Source organism: Plectropomus leopardus, chromosome 15, assembly GCF_026936395.1.
Source record: "Plectropomus leopardus strain MGB_pleo_1.0 chromosome 15, ASM2693639v1, whole genome shotgun sequence".
NCBI lineage: Eukaryota > Metazoa > Chordata > Actinopteri > Perciformes > Serranidae > Plectropomus > Plectropomus leopardus.
The window spans coordinates 18,273,113-18,298,097 of record NC_142190.1 but is presented as its reverse complement, the minus strand read 5'-3'; the positions used below and the strand labels follow the sequence as shown (position 1 = coordinate 18,298,097).

The 24,985-nt window shown below is 38.5% G+C and overlaps 1 protein-coding gene across 1 annotated transcript; it reads right to left on the bottom strand.

Annotated features, from left to right (window-relative positions):
* Nucleotides 1-449: 449 nt before the first annotated feature.
* On the bottom strand, nt 450-11,926 carry LOC121952477 (beta-2 adrenergic receptor-like). Its single transcript, XM_042499191.2, has 4 exons — nt 11,667-11,926; nt 7,827-7,980; nt 7,440-7,731; nt 450-6,496 (listed from the first exon to the last, which is right to left on the bottom strand). Exons 2-4 carry the CDS (start codon nt 7,975-7,977, stop codon nt 5,449-5,451), a joined length of 1,491 nt encoding a protein of 496 aa, XP_042355125.1. The 5' UTR covers nt 7,978-7,980; nt 11,667-11,926; the 3' UTR covers nt 450-5,448.
* Nucleotides 11,927-24,985: the final 13,059 nt, after the last annotated feature.

The following is a 24,985-nucleotide window of genomic DNA, read 5'->3' as shown; positions in this document are numbered from 1 at the left end:
CCCAGCTGGTGTCTTAAACATCTTAATTTCAGTCATTGAATGCCAATGCTCTGATGAAAAAATTGCAACACAGGTGTTGGCACTGTATAAAGCAGGAATTAGATTAGAATCCAATCTAACCGTCTGCACTGCTGTTTTCTTTCAAGGACCATGTCTGCAAATGGCAGACATGGATTTACACTTGGATTTACTGGTAAATTTCAACTGAAGAATACGAAAATATGATTTTATTGACAACAAATCACAAAGTTAGCAAAATGATTGTGTTCTTTGCCCCAAATAACCCCAAATTCCATCTGTATGTTATGAAAATGCAAACTTATACTGCTAATTTTAACCTCATTTGGCTATTATGTTAAGCACATCTTCCTCTTTTTCCTTATCTCTCATGACTTTCCTCTTGTGATCACAAACCAACACATATAGCAACAGATTCAAACAACACCATGTCAAACTTAATTCTTTTACTCAAAAAAATATCCAACAGTGTATGAATAAATATTTACAGAGATGAGATGACATTCATATGAGTCTGATAGAGGTAGAAAATAGAATCTGCCCCTCTGGTTAAAAGCCACACACCATAAAACATCCTGTTTCAGCAAAGCAAGTTTAGTCTTGGACAGACACAAACATGTAATATAAAACGAGTCGTTTTGAGAGTAGACTTGTGTTTCAGTGCTGCTTAAACTCCACATGTAGTAACAGACATGATACAAAACACACATTAAAGGAATAGTGTGTAAGATTTAGGGGGATTTAGTGGCATCTTGCAGTAAGGACTGCAAATCGAATTCCGTCAGTGTTCAGGAGGTTTTAACGGAGAGCCAAATTATCCACAGAGGTCTCCTCCCCTCAAAAGTGATTTAAACAAGTAGTTCCCAACCAGTGGGTCGTGGTCCAAAAGTTGGTCACGGGTCTAATCTGAAAAGACCGCAAGTGCCTCCTGAACATGTCAAGTTTTAAAAAAGCACACTTTTTGAATTTCTGACACAGGGCTTTTATTTTGAATTGCTTTTCAGCTAGCTACTATTTTATTTCTCTGTTCTTGGTATTATTTGGCCTATAGACATGCTTTTTCTGTGCAGTGTTTTTATGTCACTGATCTTGAGGCAATAATATGGATTTCTTTGGTTGCAGTGCTATTTATTTTCTATGTATAAAGCACTGTTATTGAGATATATTTTCATATTTCATTGTGTTGTAAGCCCAGGTATTGTATACATTTTGTAATATAAATTTGAATATGTGGTAACTTAACTTATGTGTGGACCTTGGAATAATGTCTAAGGACAAACTCTGGACCCCATGGCTAGACCAGCTGGGGACTACTGATTTAAACCAGTAAATTCACTGAATTAAAACAATTTTGCTTTACAAAATCAGTGATTCTCGATTTTTTAAAAATCAGTGACATGGTTCAGCATGTCGGAGATGAGCCACTAGCCTAGCACCTGCTTATGTGCGCTCTCCGTTATTCTTTACTGACTTGCGACCCAGAAGTTCAGGAGGTTTTTATCGGAAGCTGAATTATCAGCAGAGGTCTCTTCCGCTCCAAAAGAAATAGATCCGGTTATTTAAATCAATAAAAAACTGTGAATAAAGCTGTTTTTACATTTTCACCTTTTAAAAAAACTGCATTTTCCCAATTCTCTCATTGCAGAGGGGCTGCCTACTATGGTAGCCAATACAAAGACATAATTGCCCTATCCAGAGCCAGTGTTGGGTTTGTCCATTTTGGGCTACTATAGAAACATGCCGGTGTAATATGGCAATCTCCGTGGATGAGGACGCCCTCCCTATGTAATGGCTCATCCTTATTTTCGGGTGATTATACACTAAAGAAAACATACTTTCTTATATTATATTCAATCTCTTCCAATATCCAATACAAAATCTAAACCCTATACATTAAAATGCATTAAATTATTGAATTAAAAAGTACATTATTTTCCAACTGTTACTTAATCAAAGTCTAATATACATTATAGTAAATTACATGGTATAAAATGGCATGTTTTGAGCTTTGAGATGCACAAATGGTTACCTCTCATATCACAACTATACATACATACAGAAACACAAACACACATGCAGATTTTCACTTAACACAAGGGACACTGACCTTCAATACCTTGTTCAGGGGCCATTTTACACACAAAAATATTTATCCTTACACATAAAAGCAGGGCTGGGGAGATTATTTTCAAAATGTAATTTGTCCACTTGGTGTATAATAATGCAATCTGATTCCACTGTATGTGAGCTACTTTATCATCGTCGACTAATCCAAACACACTTAATATGTCATGTTAAAAGTAAACACTTAAAATATGTGTAATCTGCCTGCTCAGTTTTTACAGTGAGTGTGGCAGACAATGTTATGAAAAGAGATCCCGCTTCATGAAAACGGTCTCCCCAGCTCTGCTTGACAAATTCCAATGTTCATACTATAACAGAGAGCGAAAGCCGACAGGATAAAAGCAACGAGTGGGTAGATGCTGATGTTTGGATAGACAGAGAGAGGGAACATATTTCGAGTGAAGACGTGGAAAGAAAGCGAACACAAGAAGAGAAAGTTTTGATAGTCACAAGTTTGTGTCTTAGATGTTTATCTCATAGACAAATATACACCAGTTAATGATTTTGGACCAGCTGTGAGGTTTATCAGGAAGGAATGAAAAACAAAAATCTGAGGAGGTTATAATAAGTGAGCCTCAAATGAGTCCCTCTGTTTCAAATAAGACTTTTAGCCAGAGGGCAAACAAAACATATTTTTGAATCGCTGCTTCACGGAGGTTGCTCAATGCCTGCCTGTGCTCCCTGCCTTGTGGGTTTATGTAGAAGATGATAATGATCATTATGATGTGTATCATATTGTTTCTGTGTGTTTTGGACTTAAGAAGGTTCACAAGATTATGTCTAAATGGTTTTTAAAATTCACTTAAAGGCCCATAAAACCTTTATTTCATATTCCGATTATGAATTATGGGATCTTACAATAAAAAACAATTATCTGCCCAATATATAACATTTTTAAGCACCAGGAAATGTTGGCATTATAAGTTTCTGCAAACCACAAAAACATTACATACGCATTTTTCAAACTGTAGACTAGGCTACTGCAGATTATTGTTTGAGACAAACAATAAAGCCAGTTGTATTTTACAGTCCATTACTCTGTTTTTAGACTCCAGTCGCAAGTGTTTTGTAGCGACCCGTCTGTGTGTTTCAACTGGTTTTTAGGTTCCAAACGTGGATGTTTTGTAGCGAATTGGTGGCAGGGTATAGTATCACAAAAAGCCGCCATTTTTTTACTGAGACATAGTTGCTTTTCCTGCTGGGATTGTGCCCCCTAACCACACAATAACCATAGCATTATTGAAATGCAAACTTCAAACATATCTCCTATGATAATGTGTTAATGTAGGGCATTAAGTGTTTGCAGAAACATTGACTGCCAACATTTGTTTCTGATGTTTGAGTAGGATTTTGGTCAGTTCACATAAAAGATTTCTATGGAAGCCGAGAATGGCCTTGCTCACATTTGCTTTTTAACATCATTATCTCAAGATCACAAGTTAATTATTTTGCCAACTAAAGTAAATAAGCTTGAGATAACGAAATAATCAACCAGTTACGAACAGAAAACAAAAGGTTGTTTCGTCTGATTTCTCGTAAGGTTTATCATTAGGAATTCCAATAATCTCTTCCAAACCTGACAATATGAATAATAATAAATCTGAACCATCAACTTTCTTGCTAGTGGCTCATTTTTCTACATTTCAAAGCAACAGAAAGTCTTTGATTTTCCTATATGACTGCTTCAGTAAAGGTGCACTTTGGAACTTCATCACTGAGCGTCATTAAAACCTTTCCACATGTAACAGCAGAACTGTCCGTCAATATTTCACTCCTATTTTACCTGTTTTCAGTAGCAAGTAATTCATATGCAGTCCATCACCTTTCTGTTATCCATCTAGCATAAACAGGAGTGTGGATAAAATAACAGAAACATCTTCCCAATAGCCCTGCTGTAGGTACCAGCTTGGTGAAGCTCATAATATTTGAAAACAATCTGCATATGCAGTTTTCCTGGTCTGATTATCATTAGTTTTGAGGCTGCACATTTTTTCATTTATGCATTGGGCAGTTGTGAGTGTTGCACCAGTAATTCAGCGTTATTGTGCCCACTGTAATACATTGTAATCTTATAATGTCTTGAAAATTCACTTAAAGGTCCAGTGTGTAGAATTAAGTGGCATATCGCGGTGAGGATGCAAAACTAAAACTTCTCCCAATTGCCAAGTGTGAAGGCGAACTATTATTATTATTGAATTACACATTCGATATGCCTACTATTGTTCAACATACTTTTTGAGATCCTTCTTGCCGGTTGGAACCTGTGCCAACTAATGATTTAAAAAGTAAAGTCTTACATTTCTTACATACTCACACTAAAGTGAAGCGTCAGTTATGAATATTGTCCTATACCACATTGCAGTGTGGGACATTTATGTTAGCGTATTCTTCAGTGTTTGCAGGACTAAAGTAGGCAAATTCACATACTAATAGATGCATACTAAGGTTTTAGACATACTAAAAAAATGTCACATTCTGACACAGCCCCTTTGTTCAGTTTGTGTGATCTGGGCTGCTGTAGAAAGAACACAGCGGACTCTGTGGAAGAGCAGTCACTCCATATGTAGATATAAGCAGCCTATACTAAGGTAATAGAAACACAACAGTTCATAGTTTAAGGTGATTATACACTAATGAAAACGTAGTTTTCACTGTTCAAACTGTTCTCATAAACTGCTTTTATGTTTTGCTATGAAAAGTAATGTAACCACATTTTTACATATCACACAAATTATGAAAAGCTGTGATCACATGACCAATGCGCTGACAGGAGTAAACAAGGCAGCAGACAAAAAAAAGGAGAATTTTCACTGGAGTGGCATGTTTGGAATCAGGTGAAGTTTGAATTATTGAGACATTTTAAAGTACATCCTTTCCATGTTTCTTTTCCTAAACCTAACAACAGTACCTTTACTTGCCTACACCTAACCTCAATAGCTTTAAGTTAATTACATAACTGTACATTAGGGACGTAATGTCATTCATGGGGCTCTAGTACGTATGACATCATACAAACGTGTGTGCATTTTCACAGGGTATCATACAAACCATTTAATGAGGATATGTTGGGATATTATACATTATGTCTGCCAATATATCTGCCTAAATCCAACACTCTGGACCTTTAAAGGTTTAAGTCAGACCTCTATTCACAAGTGAAACATCAGTTACTGAAATAAAATGAATATTAACTAACAGAACTACAAGCTTAAGTCTCAACCCAAAACAAACATTCTGAGCTTCATCAAAATTGATATTCACAGCACGGTCATGCACACAAAATGTAAAGTCTAATATCTTAATTGGTCAAGCAATAGAAGCCAGGTTTTCCTTGCAGCTCCCATTAGCAGAACTGTTGGCCTGCCAGTTTGACAGGGAACCAGGAGCAACTTCTAAAACCTGCTCATGGCAAGATATCTGAAGAGCTAGAGTTTGTGAGCTCGCTTGAATAGAGCTCTTTAAACTGCCCTTCCACCCTGACCTCTGCTGAACGTCCAGCCCCTTGACACCATTCATGTCTGACTTTCTGTTCGTCCTACCTGGGGACTTGGAGTAGCAATCTCTCTCCCTGCACCATCCCCATCCTCTCCTCCCTCTCCAGCTTCCCCCTTTGCCCCTCAAACAGAGAATCTCCTGAAAGGCGTGCCTAAAGTCAGGGCTGCGGCAGTAGATGAGCGGGTTGAAGGCTGAGTTGGAGTATCCCAGCCAGTTGAGGAGTCTGAAGAGCAGCTTACTTTCACCACAGTTGAAAAAGTTCGTGAGGATGTTGAGGATGAAGAATGGTAACCAACACATAGTGAAGGTTCCCATGATGATCCCCAGAGTTTTCACAGCCTTGTGCTCCTTCAGACAGAATTTAAGACGCTTTGTGGCAGAGTGTTTCCCTTCCCCTTTTTCTGTCCTTGCTCTGCTCTCTCCTAACTTTTCCTCGTTGCCAGTGTCTATATCTCCTATTTTTTGCATGTTTAGTCTGTCCTCTTCTGCTTGTTCTCCCACCTCTCTTCCTGCCCTGAGTTTATTCATTGCTGGACTATCATCCGGATAAGTCAGCTGTGCAGTGTTATGCAAGTTACAGAAGCGCCTCTCTCTCCCTCGGATCTTCTCCAGCTGTTTCTGGGCCTCCTGGAAGACCCGTGCGTACAGGAAAATCATCACCACCAGCGGCAGGTAGAAGGACACAATTGAGGAGGACACCGCGTAAGCTGCATTGGTGTTGAAGTCACAGCAGTACTCATCATTCAAGCACCGGATAGCTTCCTTATCTTTCGACACCCACAACTTCAGATGTATAGGCAGGAAGGAAATGAGGGAGGCCACCACCCAAACCCCTAGGACCACAGCAAAGGCCCGACCCCTGGTCAGCAGCAGGAAACGAGAGTGCACACAGGTGAAGAATAATGTAAACATTTTTTCATTTTCAAACCCATGCAGACTCAAGTAATATCACTTGGGCAGTTTGTCAGATTTTGTGCATTTCCCTCTGGAGTCACAAGAGGTTTAATGGAACTTTCTTCTTAGATACAGTAGTACTCCCAAAGATCTGTAAACATACTTTGGGGTGTAAAAATCAGTGCAGTTTGCCTTTAAGTTGTATGTTTAATAGCAAGGGGCCAGCGCTGGAGCAGGTCCTTTCCAAATACTACTTTGGGACCAATACTTTATGGGACCAAAACTGCAGGAAGATGGCTAGAACCATGTCAACTTATCAAGCAGAAAAGTACTTTTGTACTGCAGATGGTAACTATTTCAAAATCCCTGTTGCGGTGTAAAACTATCCTTGTATAGCCTGACTTATCTTGTCAGTCTTGTTTGTATTTCTTTAAGCCAATCACAATCGTCTTGGGCAGTGCTGAGACCAGGATGTTAGCTGAGAGAAACTGCAGCCATAGATCTGACTATGCAAAAGTAGTTTCACATAGCGATGTGATTTTAAAAACAGTAACATGCAAGAAACATGTTACTGTCGAAAAATAGGCGGCCAGTGACAGGCTAATACCCACAGTCTACATCATGTGGGTGAAACTATGGTACTGTATGGATTCAAATTTTCCAGCATGTTCCAAACACAGCCAGACCTCAAAAAGTGATGTCACAACAGATTTTGCCTTTTGACAGTGTTGGGTTGACTAGATAAATGCCAAAAAGTTTGAACATGTAGAGAGGTGTGCAGCAGCAGCATCACTTTGGATTGCTTTGTATTGGTGAGTATTTAATAAGAATTGGTTGTGATTTAAAGTAACTAAACCTAAATACTTGTTCAACCCCCGCAAAACCAAACCAAAATGTCTTGATCATACCTGGTCAGTAGCGTTGGGTAGCGGAGCGGGGAGGTGATGGCAAGGTAGCGGTCAAGAGCAATCACACACAAGGTGTCAATGCTGGCTGTCACACACAGCACGTCAGTTGCTGTCCAGAATTCACACATGAAGTTTCCAAACTGCCAGACTCCCAGCAGAATGGGGCTGCAGCCAAAGGGGACCACAACCAAACCCATGATGAGGTCCGCAACAGCCAGTGAGGCTATGAAGAGATTGGTGACAGTCTGGAGCTGCTGGAACCGCAGGATGGCTGTAATCACCAGCACATTACCTGACCAGAAGAAAACAATATTTCAGTTTTGATCCTCCACACAGTTAATCTGATAAATATTGATTAAATGAAATATAAAATTAATCGGAATTTACCAAAAACTATGGCCAGAACCAGGATAGCCATTGCAACGCCGAGCAGCACAAGTTCTACATCACTGAACTCTGGAGGTGTCTTCAACGAATCAGAGGTCATGGAGGAGTTGCTGAGTTGTGAATGGTTAGTCAGTGCTGAGACATTTTCCATGATCTACAGTCAGAACACACAGAACAACACAGCTTTATTTTTAATGGAGAAAGACAGCACGAGAGAGCTCAGGTGAAGGTGGGGAGAAGTTCAGGTTTCAAGTCTTTCTTTACACCATAAGTGATTTTAAATCAATCACATATTTCTACCTTTCTACCACATATTTGTACCTGTGTGGTACATCCCTAAAATACATTTAAAACACTTCATTGCATCTCCTTAAAAAGCACATGTAATATGGATCTAAACAGACTGTTTGGATATCAAGAAATAATTCTTTTTGCTGAAGAACATGCCCAACTGCATCTAACTTGGTGCAGTGTTTTCAGTTGGTCATGAGTCAGCTAATGACTTTCTTTTCTTACTGAGGTGAGGTACAAACATATGTGCTTTTTCACAGAGGAAGTTATTTGTCCCTCCCCTTAACATGAGTGCATCAGGTTCAGTGGTGTGCATGCCTCTGAGTCTTTCACCGAGGGTGGGAACTACAGGGGAACCACAACACAATTAAACTAAACTAAAATACTGATAGCAATCTATTTTTGCCATGCATTTTTATGTTTCTGTATCTTCTTCATTGTGGATAATGCCTTAAATTAGCCTATTATTGATGTACAATTTGTTGATAAGAAATATTGTACTCATCTGGACATGAGGACTTGAACCCCTGTAGGCAGCTGTTATGATTTAATATTTATACAGTTGTGCATTTTAAGACCATTTTACAATTTGACCTATCTATCTTATTTGTACTGATAAACTATAGAGCGTCACTCTGCAGAGTATACTGTGCCCAGCTTTAGTTGGCTGTATTGTATCATAATGTGATATGCGGTTTTTCATCCCCATGTGGAGCTACGATGTGGTCAACGGATTATTAAATGATGACGTAAAGTAAGTTGACCTACATGCTTACAGCTATGAATATTTCTTTATACCCTATGCAAAAAAGAAGGTTCCCCTGAAATCCTTGGTATAGTTCTCACACTGCTCTCTCCCCGTGTTAGCATGTAGCTGATATCAGCTTGTGCCCTGCTATGATGTAATGTAATCTTATCTAAGTTTTTCATATCCAGCTCACCACTTACGTCCGTCTTTCAGTCAATGGCCTGTTTTATAAAAGGATAGATGGCATGCAGAAAGGTTCCTGTTTACATTTGAATTCTGTAAGCATATGCAAAGCTTTTAGATGTTCACTGGGGAGATGGATGCTTGCCTTGGAAAGTGTTAGGGCTTGTGAAATCATACATAAGCTACTGCTATTGGTGCATGGAGACCCATATATTGCAGTGACAAGAATATATACATATAAACAGTGTGTATAGCAGAACAGAATGACTTACCTGAAGCACCGCTTCATACAAACTTTGTTATTAGGTTTACATTAGGAAAAATGTATTTAACTTCCTGGGTTATAAGTGCATGGTCTGGGTTAATACTCAACTCTGATAAGTTGCAATGTGTCCATTAATTCCTAATGATGGGCAAATAGCCTTGTATCAGATAAATGAGTAAAAGTGTTATATGAGTTTAGCGGACTAGAAAGTGACAAAAGAGGGATAATGCCCTTTAGACAACCAGTTCGGACCTTCTTGTTTTTTATCAATTCATGATAACTGACTCTTCATCTGGCATTATCCCTTACATAATGACACTTTTACAGCAATGCTGTAACTCAGACACCTGTAATAGTAACCAGGTGACCAGTTACTATTCTGACTGTTCATCTTATTTATTGTATGAAATGTGTTCTATTTGTTTAAAAATTGGCAGTGTATTTATTTTTTGTCGCTCTTAGAAATGGGAACAGCGTGTATGGTCTATGTTTTTTAATGCACCTCTGACTACCTCCAGAGGTTGTTTGCTTAACTGGATCTTCTGTGTGCATGCACACCTGGATTCATATGTACGTTGGCTTTATTCCAACATAATCCAAACACTCACAACACATGGTAATGCCGGCTGTAAAGAGACGCTTTGATTCACAAGTGTTTACCCAGGTCTCCCGTGGTCAATGAGCAAAGTGTTGAATTTTGGGATGCATTTCAAAATGCCAAGGTGGACCATGACTTGATTATTTGTTTTATGACAATCATTTCACAAGTGGAATTAATTTGCTGCCCGCAGTAAAAGCCTTGCAGTGTCATTACATTACTGTCGTATTACAGCATCTTAATAATTGGAGTTAGTTTGCTGTCCATTGTGTTGTCTGTCCACAGCAGCCAGTCTGTGTGAAAATTCTTCATCATTTTGTGACTCACCTCAGCTGAACACATTTCCATTTAGAGCATACAGAGGTGCCACAGTGTAGGGCAAATGATGAAGTTGACTGCAGACTCATTTTAAAAATCAATCTTTGATTACTGATGCTTAGAAGGCTGTTTCAGTTGTAATGAATTAAGCACAGCACAGCACAATTTTCTCCTGACATGTAATAATGCACTGCACACAATCCAACACTATTGCTACATACAACCGAAGGAATAATTTAATCTTTTATTCATGTTTGTAAAATGTTCAGCCTGTGTGTTGTTTTCTCCATGGAGTTTGAGGCTCACACCGCAATTTCCTCACACTGAGGTGCCTCGTAACTGTTCCCTGCCCCCATTGATCAGATCAATAATCTGGGTGGCTAGATTATCAAGTTTACGAAAGAGGCTGTACTTGCCCTGCTCTTCCCTCTGTTTAAACAGCTACACACACACACACACACACACACACACACAGACACACACACACAAAGAAAAATGACCAGCTCTCTGAGGCCAACAACCAAACACAAAAGATTTACTGTGACATAAATATCCCAATATTTGGGCAGAGATAGCTTAGTGGTGGTAATTATAGTGAGCACTTAAACACACAAAAATGCACACAATGGTACATGGTACACACTGGCACAAACGCATGTGTAAACACAAAAAGACACATGCACACAGAACACCCAGCCTGACAGTGCTTAGTAGAAAAAACTGATGACAAGTCGGCCAAACTGTGAGCAAAGAGGGATGTCTTTGTAAACTTTGTGAAAAGCACACATGCACTAATAACAGCTGAGCGATAAAACATGTTGCTGTCATGATAAACTAAACCGTAGATGTTAAAGATGAAAGCTAGTTTGGATTAAGTGACTGTGGAAACACCCTCACACTCTGACTTATAGCTGCCAAATCAGGTTCAGTCGTTTTTTTTGTTTGGAAAGGAAAGAGAATCAGGGTGATACTTAATATGTAATATGAGCATATAATTTTATATAATATTTCACACTTAAGACTTTCAACACGTGCAGTAAATGCATTCGCAGAATTGACTCTAAGCAGATGGTAGAAAGGCTTCAAAGTTGACACCTCTGTTATAATTTCATTTAACATACAAATGAAACCACTGTAACACAATTGTTAGAATTAGCCTTTTAGAGTGTAAACACTATATGAAATGGTTCAATAACTCTAGATTTTTTTTTCAATTGTTTAATGACATTGAGATGATCCCTTACTATGTAATTTAAAGACTGAATCCTATTAATGCTTTAACAGTTATGAAATATTTGTACCAGTTGACACCTGCCTCTTAAAATACCCATGGTGTCATCATGAGTAGTTGTTTTTTACACACACACACACACACACACACATATATATTTATTTATATGTACATGCACATTGTATGCATGAAGCATAGAAACCTACCTCCAGGATCCGTCCTGTGCTTTACAATCCAGTGACTTGATAATCCAAACGTCTTTAAATCCACAACACAAAGTATCATTATAATGTGTTTGTCAGCAGCTTTTAGTCTCTCTTCCTCTTCTGCTCAGTTATGAACGTCTGGTTTTGTGTGGTCACGCACACACACACTCTGCCTCATTCTCCCCTTCCTGCACATGTACAAACACACTCTTTCAGCCCTCCAGCATACTTGCCCTTTTGAAGCAGCTGAGCCCGTTACCCTTTTTTATAAGCAAGCCCTCATGACATCAGAGCCGGACAGTAGCCTATCAGAGAGTGAGGAATGGCTTCTAGTGTATATCGCATGTCTGCAGTGAACTGAAAGCTTGACAGCACCCCATGCCCCCCTTTTTAACCTTTATTTTTTCAGGGCAGGATTTCTTGGCTCTTTTTAAGCAACACCCTGTGTCACATTCATACATTGGTGTAGCAACATAAACCACAGACTTCTGTTTTTGGCTGTTGGGTGGCTATAATGCTGCAGTTGAGCAGTAAAACATAACAACAATGTGAATGTACACTATAATGTTTTCATATGCTTTAATATATCTTATTAACACTCTGCAATAAAAAGACCAGCCCATCCTCATTCTGAACTTGTAAAATATTGACGCTTTCACAGTGCTTTCGGCGTGCGATCCTGTCGCCAAAAGGCACCTTTGTCATCCACATGATATGCCCCTTGACGGCATCAGTTGAGAACCCTGTTGGACAGAATCGGTCACATTGTCATTATATACTACTGGACAGCACCTGCCTTGTCAGTCTAATACGCCGATGGACGGCATCATTTGAGAACGTGGCTGGACAGAAGTGGTTGTGTATGCATGATACACCACAGAACAGCGTCAGGTGGAAACGCTGTGATAACGACATAATATAAGGAGCGCAAGGGCGCCTATAAGGTGGGCAGGAGGGGCGATGCACGCTCCAACAAAGCCCATCTGAATGTGATGTTTTTTTTCTACACCTTACCATGTGCATTCTTTCTATCTGTGGCTGCTGGTGCATTTTTTGACGTTCTGGCGTTGATTGCCATGTGCTTTTGGTGTCTATACATAATCACATCAGCCCACCATGGGCATTTGTTGACATCATGGTTGCAATATCCTGGCACGTAAAGAGCAGACACAGAAAAATACCTACAATGTAATATGTAGATGTGGAAGTCCCGCAAAGCAGCAACATGTGGCGACTTGGGATAAGAATATGTTAAAAAGACACAATTGCATTCCTAGTGACAGTTAAGTTTAAATCAACTAAAACAGGCTGGGTCAAGGTTGTTGTTGTGGTCAGATAAGACAATATGGATACTTTAGACAAATACTTCATATTATTTTACAGTTCTGCATTACTGGTCACCTGCTCACTTCTGCCTACCCAGTCACAAAAGTTATAATTCAGTCATTTTCCATTCACCCTAGTTTCCCACTTCTCAGCATCAGTCATGCCCACCTCATCAAGGCAACTCAGTTCACCTGTTCCTGATTGCACACAGCCAATGTTCATACCCCAGCCTCACAGACACGATTTACCAGATTGTTCTTTACCACTCATGCATGACTGATTCCTTATTGCGGACCCTGCCTATCTCCGATTCCCCTGCTTCAGGGGTAATCGTAGTTGAATGACACTTCAGTCACACTTGTCAAACTTATTTTGCCATGGTAACAGGAAACACTTTAATCACAGTGAGATAGTCACACTATCTCTCTTTTTTCAACCTTTAACCATCTCTTTTTGCTTGCATTTTGGAGCAAGTTTGTCAAGAGGCCCAGAGCAACATGCCCATGGCCAAAAGTACTGATTAGCGACAATGCTCTGTGTTACAATTTGAGCACTGCAATTCATCTTCAGTGCCTGAGTCAGTAATGTTATGATCACTGTCTTTAATCTGGCAAGGAAGAGTCACTCTCTGCATGTGCAAATGCAAGCTGCCAATATCAAGCAGTGCTTGCATCAGTTAAGCAGTTCATTTGAAGGGCTTTGCACTCAAAGAGGAAACCACATGAAGAGCAAAAATGAAGTGGTGGCATGACTGGTGAGAAAACACAAGCAAACAGTCCTGTGCATCAGCCTCTTTCTGCTTTAGATGTTCTCTTCCATGCAATGTTTGCCTTCCTATGGGAAAGGAGAAACAGTGCAGTCAGTATGGCCATATCCTCTTGTCTGTCTAGCCCCAACACATTCCTCTCCGCACCTCTTCCTGTCCTTGTCTCTCTCCATATCCTCCTCTCCCTGCCACACCTTCTAACTCCTAAAGAATCCATCCCTTGATATCACAGCTCTACACAAGTCGATCCTTGTCAGCCGTTTATCTGCCCTCTGCATCATCCACGGCCCATCTGAATGACCAGCTGAAATTTTATTCCAGACTCGATATGTAGAAAGTTCTGCAGAGTTGGGCCATACTTTGACATCTTTGCGAAATCAAAAACAGTTAAATTTTAATCAACATAATTAAAACATGATGTGAGCATATATCTTCTTAGTCTTTATTTGTTTCCCCCACAATAATGCAATACAGTATCTGCTTATAGCTACTTAAGCATGACTAACGTTATTCAGTTCTACAAAACATTTTTTGTTTGTTTTACTTTTTTTGCCTTGTTGTCATGTCACTAAAAATAACTTTGAAATAAAAATACATGCACAAAAACAAAACGTTTTTTAAAAGAGAACAATGAAACTGTCTTTTTCTGTTGGTCACCAAGCAACAGTGTTTTTACACTGCACTTGAACATGACTTCAACTACTTAAAATACGACCTCACAAGCTCCATTCGAAGGGATCAAATGACGCAAGCCAAGCTACAGTATGCTGTCCAGCACAGCGTTTGATTATCAGTCAAGGAAAATTACTGTGAGATGACGGTGAGGATGTTGAGGCAGTTTAGTTCACTCAGCTTGCCAGTGTGAGTCTGTGTCAAGGTCTGTTTCGTGTAGATTTCCTCCTCTAATCTTCTCTGTTACTTTCCACTAAATCCAATATCCCGTAATACTGGAAAGCTTTAAAACTTCTTCAGAAATAACTGTCTGCCTCTATATTGAGTGACTTCCTCAAGTGGTGGTACCAATCTATAATGCAGCTATTTTCACACAAGAATTGTATAGATGAAATATGCTGATAATCAGCATGATAAAATTCATTTTTCAGCTGTAGTATTACAGGATACATTTTTTCAAAACTCTTTTTATCTTCCACAATTTCTCACTGTGTCAAAAAGTAGTTTCAAAAAGTAGATCAACCCATATGGCCACCTACATCATGTGTTCTTACATTCAAATATGCCCCACCAGAGCATTTCTTAAATAAGCGGCCCCACTGTTTGAGGTTAGGTTTAAGTATGGTTGCATTTTGTAATAACATAACCTCACATTGCATACATAACCTAATTTAACATTACTCAACAGTGACTTTTATTTTTGTACAGGACACAAACAGCAGTCTCCTGGATCACAGTCCTGTGGTTTTTGACCCAACCACATATAAAGAGAACTGGATACAGCATTGAAGGCCAGGTCTCATTCACTCATACAGAAGTTGCTCAGTGGCATTTGAAGCCAGAAAAAGGTTTTACTTTCAGATCTATAATGACCTGGATCTCCTGCATCATGGGGGACCAGTGATCAAATGTCCATAAGGAAAAGAAAACATTCCCAGCCTTAGCTGAGTTTTTGGTGCAGTTTATTTGTTCTGATAGAAGAGGCCCAGTCTGTACTGTGCATCCTGTGCATGTTGTGCATAAGGACCATACTGAGCTGTTTCCTGCTGCTACAGCAACTACTCTGGATTTTTAGCCCTAATCTTCCCTGCATCAAGACCCGACATACATGGACTGCAGTGTTCTGACACAAACACGGTTAGGAGAATGCCATGACAAATAAGATCATAGTAGATTCACAGTAATGGAATTAAGGTATGTGCAATTTGCCATTTATAGCTAGCTATAGTTTTGTGGTATTCTTCTTACATGTACATTTTTTGTTGGACTGTAAAAAGTAAACATGTAGTGTAGGTTTTTTAGTTGATTTTTTTTTTTGACAAACATTTCTACATATCCTCAGAATAATTTAGTTAAACTTCAGGCTCTGATTGAGTGAATGGTTCACGTTTAACCACATTTTACTGAGAATATGTGGTGCGGTGTCTCATATACTCTATAGATAAAAATCTCCAAAGTAAAACAGTTGAGTTGTGTACTCTTCACTAATAGGCTGTTAACATTTTACAAATGCTAATACAAAACTATCTGTAGGTTGATTATCCGAATAAGGTGTAACCTTTCTTTTAGAACTTGCACGACAGACGCCAACAAGGTAGATAAAAGAAAGGTTAAATACTGAAGTGACACTATTACATTGTAATGTGGTGCAGAGTAGCTGTCTTTGGCTAACTCTGCTTTATACTGTAACATAAAAGGGAATATATGTGGAATTGCTCTTAAAGTAATCCATCAAAATACAGAATCCCTCATACAACTGTGTTTTTTCTCCTGCCCTGCCTCTTTCCACCTACATTATACCATGTTTGTGTATTCTTACAGCCATAGCATCACCTCCGATTAGCTGAGACTGAGAACCTTATTTGGATGACTCTGCAATTGGCTGCAAGTGTTCATATATACAAAGTTTCATACACTATCTGCCTGGTGTCCGTGTGTTGTTGACAGGTGAGGAGTGATGAAATGAAAGATTCAGTTCTCACAGATCAGGGATGAAGCATTGGAGCAGAAAAATAAACACTTTTTCTACCAGTCAGCACCTTTCCTTTCCTCCCACCCCTCTCCTTTTTTCCTCTCTCTCTCTTTCTCTCTCATCATAGTCACTCTCCCTCTTCCTGTCTTTCCATCCATCACCCTCTTTGCTTTCCTCTTCTCCCTCATCGCTCTTTCCTCTTTCATCTCCTCTCTTATCTCGTTCATAACTCCCCCTCTACCTCCTCCCTCATCACTCTCTCTCTGCTTCCTTTCTTTGGTTGTCTCCCCCTTGGGTGACTCTTGTTCTCTGCTACTCATCTTTCATCTGTCCTTATTTTCATTGCTCACCCTACCTTTTTACCCGCATCCCTTTTTTTCTCCACTTGTGTCATTTGTCATCCCGTTTGAGAAACCACAGCAAACAATCCTCAGCAGTTTTCACCTCTTCAGGATCAGCAGATGCATCAAGTGTTCTTGAATTACACCATTAAGTGCCTCAACAGCTTTGAAAGTGGGTATTTTACCCCCAAGAATAATTCATTCTGTGAGCTTTTTCTTCTGTTCATGACAACCTGCAGCTTCAAAAATCTAAAAAAAAGATCAATGAGTTATAGCTGATGACACTGAGTGTGTGTGTCTGGGAGAATTTCTGGTGAGAGAAGCCACAAATTTGTCTACTGTCTCATTGTTCGTTATGCTAACTTCCTGTGGAAAGCAGTTCCATAGATTTGGCAACAGAAAAGTCAAAGCGGAGCTGAGATTTCCTGACTTTATGTGTTACTGTCCGTGTAATACAACTAAACAGCATCTCTTCTTTATTCCCTTTCTGTCTTATAGGTGCTCTAACTTTGTGTCCCAATATTGTAATATAGGTTTCTCACTGAAAATTGCATCCGATTCAAAGCTGCGATACCCCTGATGGTATCATTGGCAGTTTAGTAGTCCTACAGAGCTGTTTCTGTTGTCACAGACTAAGACATATCTGCCTTTGCTAATTCATTAATGTTGTTGGATAAAGTTGGTGTACTCACCCTTTAACTGAGATGATACCAATTAACACACAATTCTCATTGTTTCGCACACAGCTAACCACTACAAGATTGGATTATCACACATTTGAGATACTTGCCTCTACAATCAGCCACATTAAACATAGTTTGCTAAAGATAGTTTACACTCATAAGCAGCATTGTTTGTTCTCAGTCGATAAATTGTGTGGTGTTTACACTTTTTAAGTTCCTGTTGCTGACGCTCAAACACACACACAGACATATATATGTATATATATGTGTTTTATGAAATATCAGCACATATATATATATATATATATATTATAGGTGGACAAGCTCATGTGAGGGGAATAACGTCATTAGGCAGAAGAACACGCAGGGAGCTGATTGGCTGGGAGAAACTGAGGAACAGGGAAGGACTTCCGCGGCTGATGCTGCGCAGGTGTGTAGATGCTCGGTGATAAGTTAAAGCAAACACTTGTCCATTTACACTTTGTACTGCTGAATTTGTATGAGTGTGTCCTTTTAAACGTGGGTCAGATGGTGTTTGCTTCTACTGTTTGATTCAGTCATTGCATCTTTAATGCTGATTTAATTGTATCTTTAAGCACAACTCATTGTACCTAAGAAACACATTTACGCAAGAATCATCTGACTAAGGTCACTTTCTGGTGGACATTGGACAGACGTCATTTACAGTACTATCCTGCTATTTTACTGTACCCTGAAGGATCAGAGAATTCCTGTCTGTCCAAACAAACGCAGCAGCTCCAACGACTTTGGATTAAAACCAAAGCTTCGGAAAAAAAAAGAAAACTGGCTCCACACCCAAGTCTGAACAATGTGTGTGAGAGAGAGAAGCAGCCAAGAGAGATGTTGAAGTTTACTAATCTACTACAACAGCAAAGTTTGGTGCCATAATGCCGAGGTGTTTCAGCACCTCAGAGTTTTGAGTTGTAAGAAATACAGCTCTTGGTTGTCTTGAGTAAAATTATTTGTCTCTCATGCCTTTGCAGATAAAGGTGGTGAATAACCCCTTACATTGTTATCACAGTCCAAAATGGCTGACTAATATTATTTTATGTCTTCCAGTGTGAAAAATGACACCATTGGTACAGTGGAATAACACGCAGCAACAATGTGTGTTGGCTGAAAGATGTTTATGATAGTCACCATCTGATATGATGATAAACCCACACCCTGAGGTTATTATACCATGACATTTTGTTGGAGAGACAAAACAACAAAATACTGTTGCAGGAGAGCTTCTTCATGTGATATATTTCGGGACAAATCTGGGGGGAAAGTATTGTAAATCGTCTATCTAAAGATCTATGGACATGAGGTGTGGTTCATCTTTTATTCAGAGAAAGAATGTGAATATTTTTTGATTTATCAGCCATACCTTCATCCCCTACAGTTATAAATCTTAAGTTTTTGGGGTGTGTGTTGTGACCTTTGACCTCTAGATTCAGCTTTATCTTCAATAAATCTCATTCCAAAGAACAGGACCCAGACAAATAAAGAGCCCACTTATGACCCCTTAATCATGTGAGGTGAAGGTAGAGCAGTGAGTATGTTCAGAGACACACACGCATATGCACACACAATGACAGTCACCTCACCTTTGCCATGTCCCATTTCCTGACTGATAAAGCCACAAACACAAACGAGTGCCTGGACCTTTGTTTTTTATACCAGGACAGAAATTTTGTTTCCAAATAGGAGGAGATTCTCCTCATTTAGACTGCATGTTCAGACTTGTGTCTCCACACTGATAAATACACACACATACTGGCAATATCCAATGTTATTGTGAAGGGAAACTAGAAAGGTTGTGTAAAAGTACTTGCGAAACATTAATCATACCTCATGCTTTGCAACATAACAAGATGTAATCTTCTCTCATACTTGTGTTGCCTCAGGCTTTTATCAATAAATGTTCCAAATCCCGAGGATATGACACAGAAAGCTACAGCAATAAGACGGACACTTACTGGAGGAATGATGGATCTTTGCGCTCTTTACTCTGACTTAAAGTGTGTTGTAATCTGTGAAAGTAAACTTAATTATTTACTGATTTGAGCCGCACCATAATTTTTCTCTAAATTAATAAGATGTGTTAGTCATTTGCCTTTCATGTTTTTAATGATTGTTTTTGTGGAAATGGAAAACAAATCATCAGTCTAATATGTGCACAGTACTGTTATTCTTTTTTTCAGCTTTCCATTTTTTCTGTTTAGCTTTGACAAACAAACCCTGTGAAATGTTAATATCAACCTATTGAATGGTCACCATCAATTGTTATCACTTTCATTATACTGGTCCAGACGGGGCAAAGTGCACCAACCAGGAGGTCAGAAGGTGCACTTCCAATATTGTGGAACAGTCATAGTTTCATGAGTTTTAGGCACCAAAATAAATAAATAAATAAAATAAGCACAGTTGTTATTTGACTTAAGTTGTGAACATAAACCATGTTAACTCATGTCATGACTGAAGTTGTGCTGCGTATATGATGTATATGTATATGTATATATGATGTATGTTAAGTACACTACAAATGGCCGTGGTGTCTGAGTGAAAGTCCTGTGTTTGTTTGTTCTATCTTCCTACCCCAACCCCCACCATACAAAAACTCACTTTTTAAGCAATGTCACTGACTTCCACCTTTGCTCCTTACAACAAATGTAGAGGATAGTGAGGTCATACTTCCTCATTATTTCATGCTCCCGATGACAACTGATAACAGCCATTTAATGGACTGATAACATCTGAAGCAGGTTAACAGGGATGGATGCTCATGCCCTGTGGATAGGACCTAAATGGATTGTTTATATTATATCTTTTATTGGCTTCAAATGAAATCTGATTTATTTAAGCCTGAGAGCGAATAAATGTGTCCTTTCTGCTATCCAGTTAAAAATGTATTTTGTCAACAATGTGTAGGAAACTGTTTGATAATTTTCTATCAACTATGGCTCAAGCAATTACGTGTGATTTGAAAGGAGTAGTAAATCCATATCAAATTATCACCTGACTTTTCACTTCCCCTCCATTCTGTGGAGACTTTTAGTATTTTAGTTTTCTGGCCAGTGTTTTGTTCACTCTCACCACTCTCATCTGTATTGCTTCCAACGAAAAAGCTTTAAACAATCTTATTAAGCTACCTGTCAAGCACCAAATGACACAGTCAAGGTTAACAACTAATTGGTGAACAAAGTTTAGCTACTGGCTAATAAAGAGCCAAATATTCGCCCTTGCTAGACTCAATCTCTCTGCAGTGGCAGCCTATTTATAGGCTGGTGTTGTGCCATATTTCCTATAAAGCCTGTTGCTTCCTATCCAAGAGGATGTGACTACTTACTCCCCTTTCAGGCATCACACCATGTGTGTTTGTTTTATCCTTTTTCATTTTTCTGTCTGCCCCGTCGCCAGGATTTTTGCACTGGAACAGCAGTGCCCCCCGTCATGATACTGCAATACTGTATTTGTGCAGCCCAGCTGGTTTGCTGTGACACAGAAACAAAATTATTAGTTATAGGTTTATTATTTGATGAACTCCAGACCTGATATTACGAACATCTCAAACCTAATGTGAAAATGATATACTGATATTTAAATTCTTGACTTGCATTCTTTTTTTGCAGTCTCTTTTCACGGACACCATCAGTAAAGTAGAGTATGCGGTTGCTGCATTGTTTTTCTCAGTTCACATGTATGCCCATACACCATATAGGCCTTCAAACTAATGCATACTATTTTTGGTGCTATCTTACCATCTCAGCTTCCCCATCAGCCGTAACTGCTCTGATCAGCAACTCTTAATCTTTTACACACAACAGTCATCCTATGTATTTCCTCTTGTAAATGTAAAAAAATCAACAATCTATCTCACACTTAATCACAGAGAAGATCATTGCCATTTTAAGAGCGTCTAAATCTCAAATGATGCATTAAAACTTTGGAAATGTCATTTAAAATGTTTCTACCCTGCTTTTAGGCACTGCAAAACAGTTCAAAACCTCAGTTTAAAATGCTGATTAAAATAATGTCTTATGCTTACACAAACAGATGGACAGACAGAGAGAGAGAGAGTGAAAGAGAGAAAGTTTTGTACAAAAGTGTAACACACAGAGCAATAGCCAGACAATGTTATTTTGAAGGAACTCCCTATTGTGTCCCAATGCTCTTAAATAGGCAGACTGCTTTGACAATAGCTCATTAATCACACCTGAATGTCCCCACAGACACACGAACTGAATGTAATACTCCAAGTGACATATTGTTTTTCTGACCTCAGTGGACTTCCGATTGGAGACATCAGCCAAGACCTGAAGTCTGTCTCTGTGATTCTGAAAGCAGATATGAGCGGCAGAGAGGCCACAGACGGACTACTGGGATCTTCCAGAAAGAAATCAAACCTCAACTCTATAGCTGATGTTTAGGCTACAAGAAAAGCCCTGACACACTCTACAGACTTCTGACCAAAAAACTGCAGCCAAGATTCTGTTAAAAAATGTTCCACAGCTTGATTAGTCATTTTTATAGATTAACATTGATTCATTTCGCAGAAAAGGTTTCCCGTCTTGTGCAGAAACATCAGCAGGAGGAAGCGTCAGTGGTTTGCCAGTGTTTGCAGGAAGTATCCTGTGCATTGTTTTAAATTACAGGGAAATGAGCCAGGACAGACTGAAAGGTAGCTGTATAAACATGTTTTTGTGTTAGAGGGCTCTTGTATCAAAAAAAAAGAAAAAAAAAAGACTTGTGAAAACAACAACAACAACAGTTTATTATTTTAAAAAGTGTGTATTGTTAGGACTCGTTTCAAAATAAATGTATCAGAGTATGTTATTGAACTGAAATACTCTGGTGGGTTAATGTTGCACAAATACAGTCCTCTCTAATGCACCTCTTATAGCCTGGATGGTTTTTATTTTGACATTTCACTGATGGGACAGAAAAAAATCCTCCACACCCTGCAGTGCTCTGTCTCCATGAATATTGTCTTAACTTGTATTGCCACCTATTGGTGTATCTTTATATCTACAGATAACAGGGTCAGTGTAGCCACTGTGGCTAAATTTGCTTAACTTCGGTCTATTCAGACGTTCTGCATTCATTTATCCACCTGTCAGTCAGTCTATCTATAGGCCTTACTCAACTATCAGTGACATTAAAACATCTGTAAACATCTGTTGTTAGACAGTGTTACATTGAAATAGAAACATCTGCAAAACTAGAACCAAAAAACATTAAAATGTACAATTTTGATAGGAGCCAACACTATGTTTTGCATTTGTAGTTGAAAATAAATACATTTAACATTTACATTTTTACATTTTCAATGAATATACTGTTATATGTTGTTGCATTGTTGCCACAGATCACTGTTAGCAAACGTGTGCTGTTAATATGAAATCTGACTGCAGTGAAAGAGGCCTGTAATGGAATAATATCACCAGTAGGACTGCATACTGAACATGAGCAATCCAAGAGCTGATGCAACATGATAAAGAATAGTTATTTATTATTTATTATTCGATGGCCTACTGTAGCTGATACTGTATTTGTTGTTTGCTGGTTTTGTGGTCTGCAGTTTGGCGGGCCTAGGTGTCACGCTCACCACCACCTCCTCCACCTCCAGATGACAGCTCATATACTACAGAACTGTATATACGTTGATATGATACATATAAAATGTGCAAATATTACTTATTCAGTGTCTACAGAAACATACAATAACACAGTTTTCCTCTTGTGACTGGGCTGATGGTACCTTCAACTGATACAATTGATTAACCCGGCCATGGACAGTAAATAATGAAACAGTTGCTAAATGCCCTATGACACCACCAACTGGATGATTATTTCAGTTTGATATTATTTGAATTTGATTTTCTTTATCATTCTGCTGCATGCCTTGATGCTCTGGTTTCCAGGGAACAGCTGTTTGTGTTATTTTACTTTGCCAATATTATAGTGAAATATAAATTACATTTTTCAGCAGATATTTTCTAAATTCTCTAAAGGATTAAAGTGGCCCACATTCAGGCAACCATTAACTAGCTATTGAGAGCCATTGACACACTTTCCAAATTGGAATATTACAAGAATATTGCATCGATACCACATAGAGCCGACAAAATACCAAATTACAAACATGTCTCTTATATAATCCCAACAGAGAGTTACTGGCAATTAACCCCCAAATAGATTTTGATACATTCCCCTATAGGTGAATGTGATAAAATGTGTTAATATGTGCTGCTGCTGTTTCTCAGGCTCTGTGGGCCTCAGCTCCCACATGCTATTGGCTGGTGAATCTGGGGACCTGCAGCCAATCACAGTTCACCTGGTGGTTATTAAAAATGTTGTGGGGCTGCATGTAAAAGCCACTTTTGAAATGCTGAAATGTGTCAAACATGACAGTAGACTAAAAAGCATCTTAAAAAACAAATAAAAGAGCAGTGTTAGGAAGATTGTTTTTGAATGCAATAGGTTACAGATTACTAGTTACCCTGTTAAAAAAATATAATCAGTAATTTATTTTTTAAAATTACTTAATCAAAGTAATGTAACTTATTAATATTTCGTTACTTTTCTGACAAATGTTTTAAACTGCATTATAGAGCTGAAAAATGTCCAGTGGAAAGATGGAAAGCAGCAAAATGAATTTTATATTCAACACACTTTTTACTAAAAAGAATATATTTGGATGCCACCCCTTTGTAGTCACCAATATCTAATTTAAACTGTAATTTTATTACATATTTTTCTCAGCAAATAATTACAGATGCATTTATTTTCAAATGTATTTACATGTGTTCAGTAATTATTCCCCAAACACTGGTTACCCATAATATTAGGTATTTTTTAAAAACAACTAAAAACAATTTTGGAGCATGAAAAATAAATAGGTGTTAAATAAGTAATTTATCAAACAACATATTTATGCCTACTTTTATTTAATGAATTAATAAAGTTTAGTTCCTGTTTTTAATTTTGTTTTGTATCTTAAAAGTCTGGTTTATTTAAAAAAAAAAAAACAGTATACAATATGATACAAAGAAGACACAAGACAGAAAATGCAACGTAAAGCTGCGTAAAAAAAAGCACATCACACTCAACATACAATAAAAAGCTTCACACAATAGAATACAATTGGATACTTGTCTAAATAAAAATAAGTTATAAAGTCCGGAGTTTAAGGTCAGCGAGCACAGAGCTGAGTTGCTTTGTGTGTGTGTGTGTGTGTGTGTGTGTGTGTGTAGGATTTAGTGACATCTAGCGGTGAGGTTTATGAATTGACACTTCTCCTACTATTGACGGTGGCCGAAAGGAAAACGTGACTGGTTTGTCCGTTTTACAGGGTTACACCATGGATCTATTATAAATGCGCGTTTATGTTTGGAGAAATACCGAATTCCAAATCTTGATTCGGAAAATGGCGCATTTTACGTCTTTAGGACTTAATGTTTTTAATAATGGCTATTAAAAAATGCGTTCTGAAAAGTCAACATGTCTCAAAAAATATATATCCAGTGATTTGAGGAGGTCTCTTTCCCAAT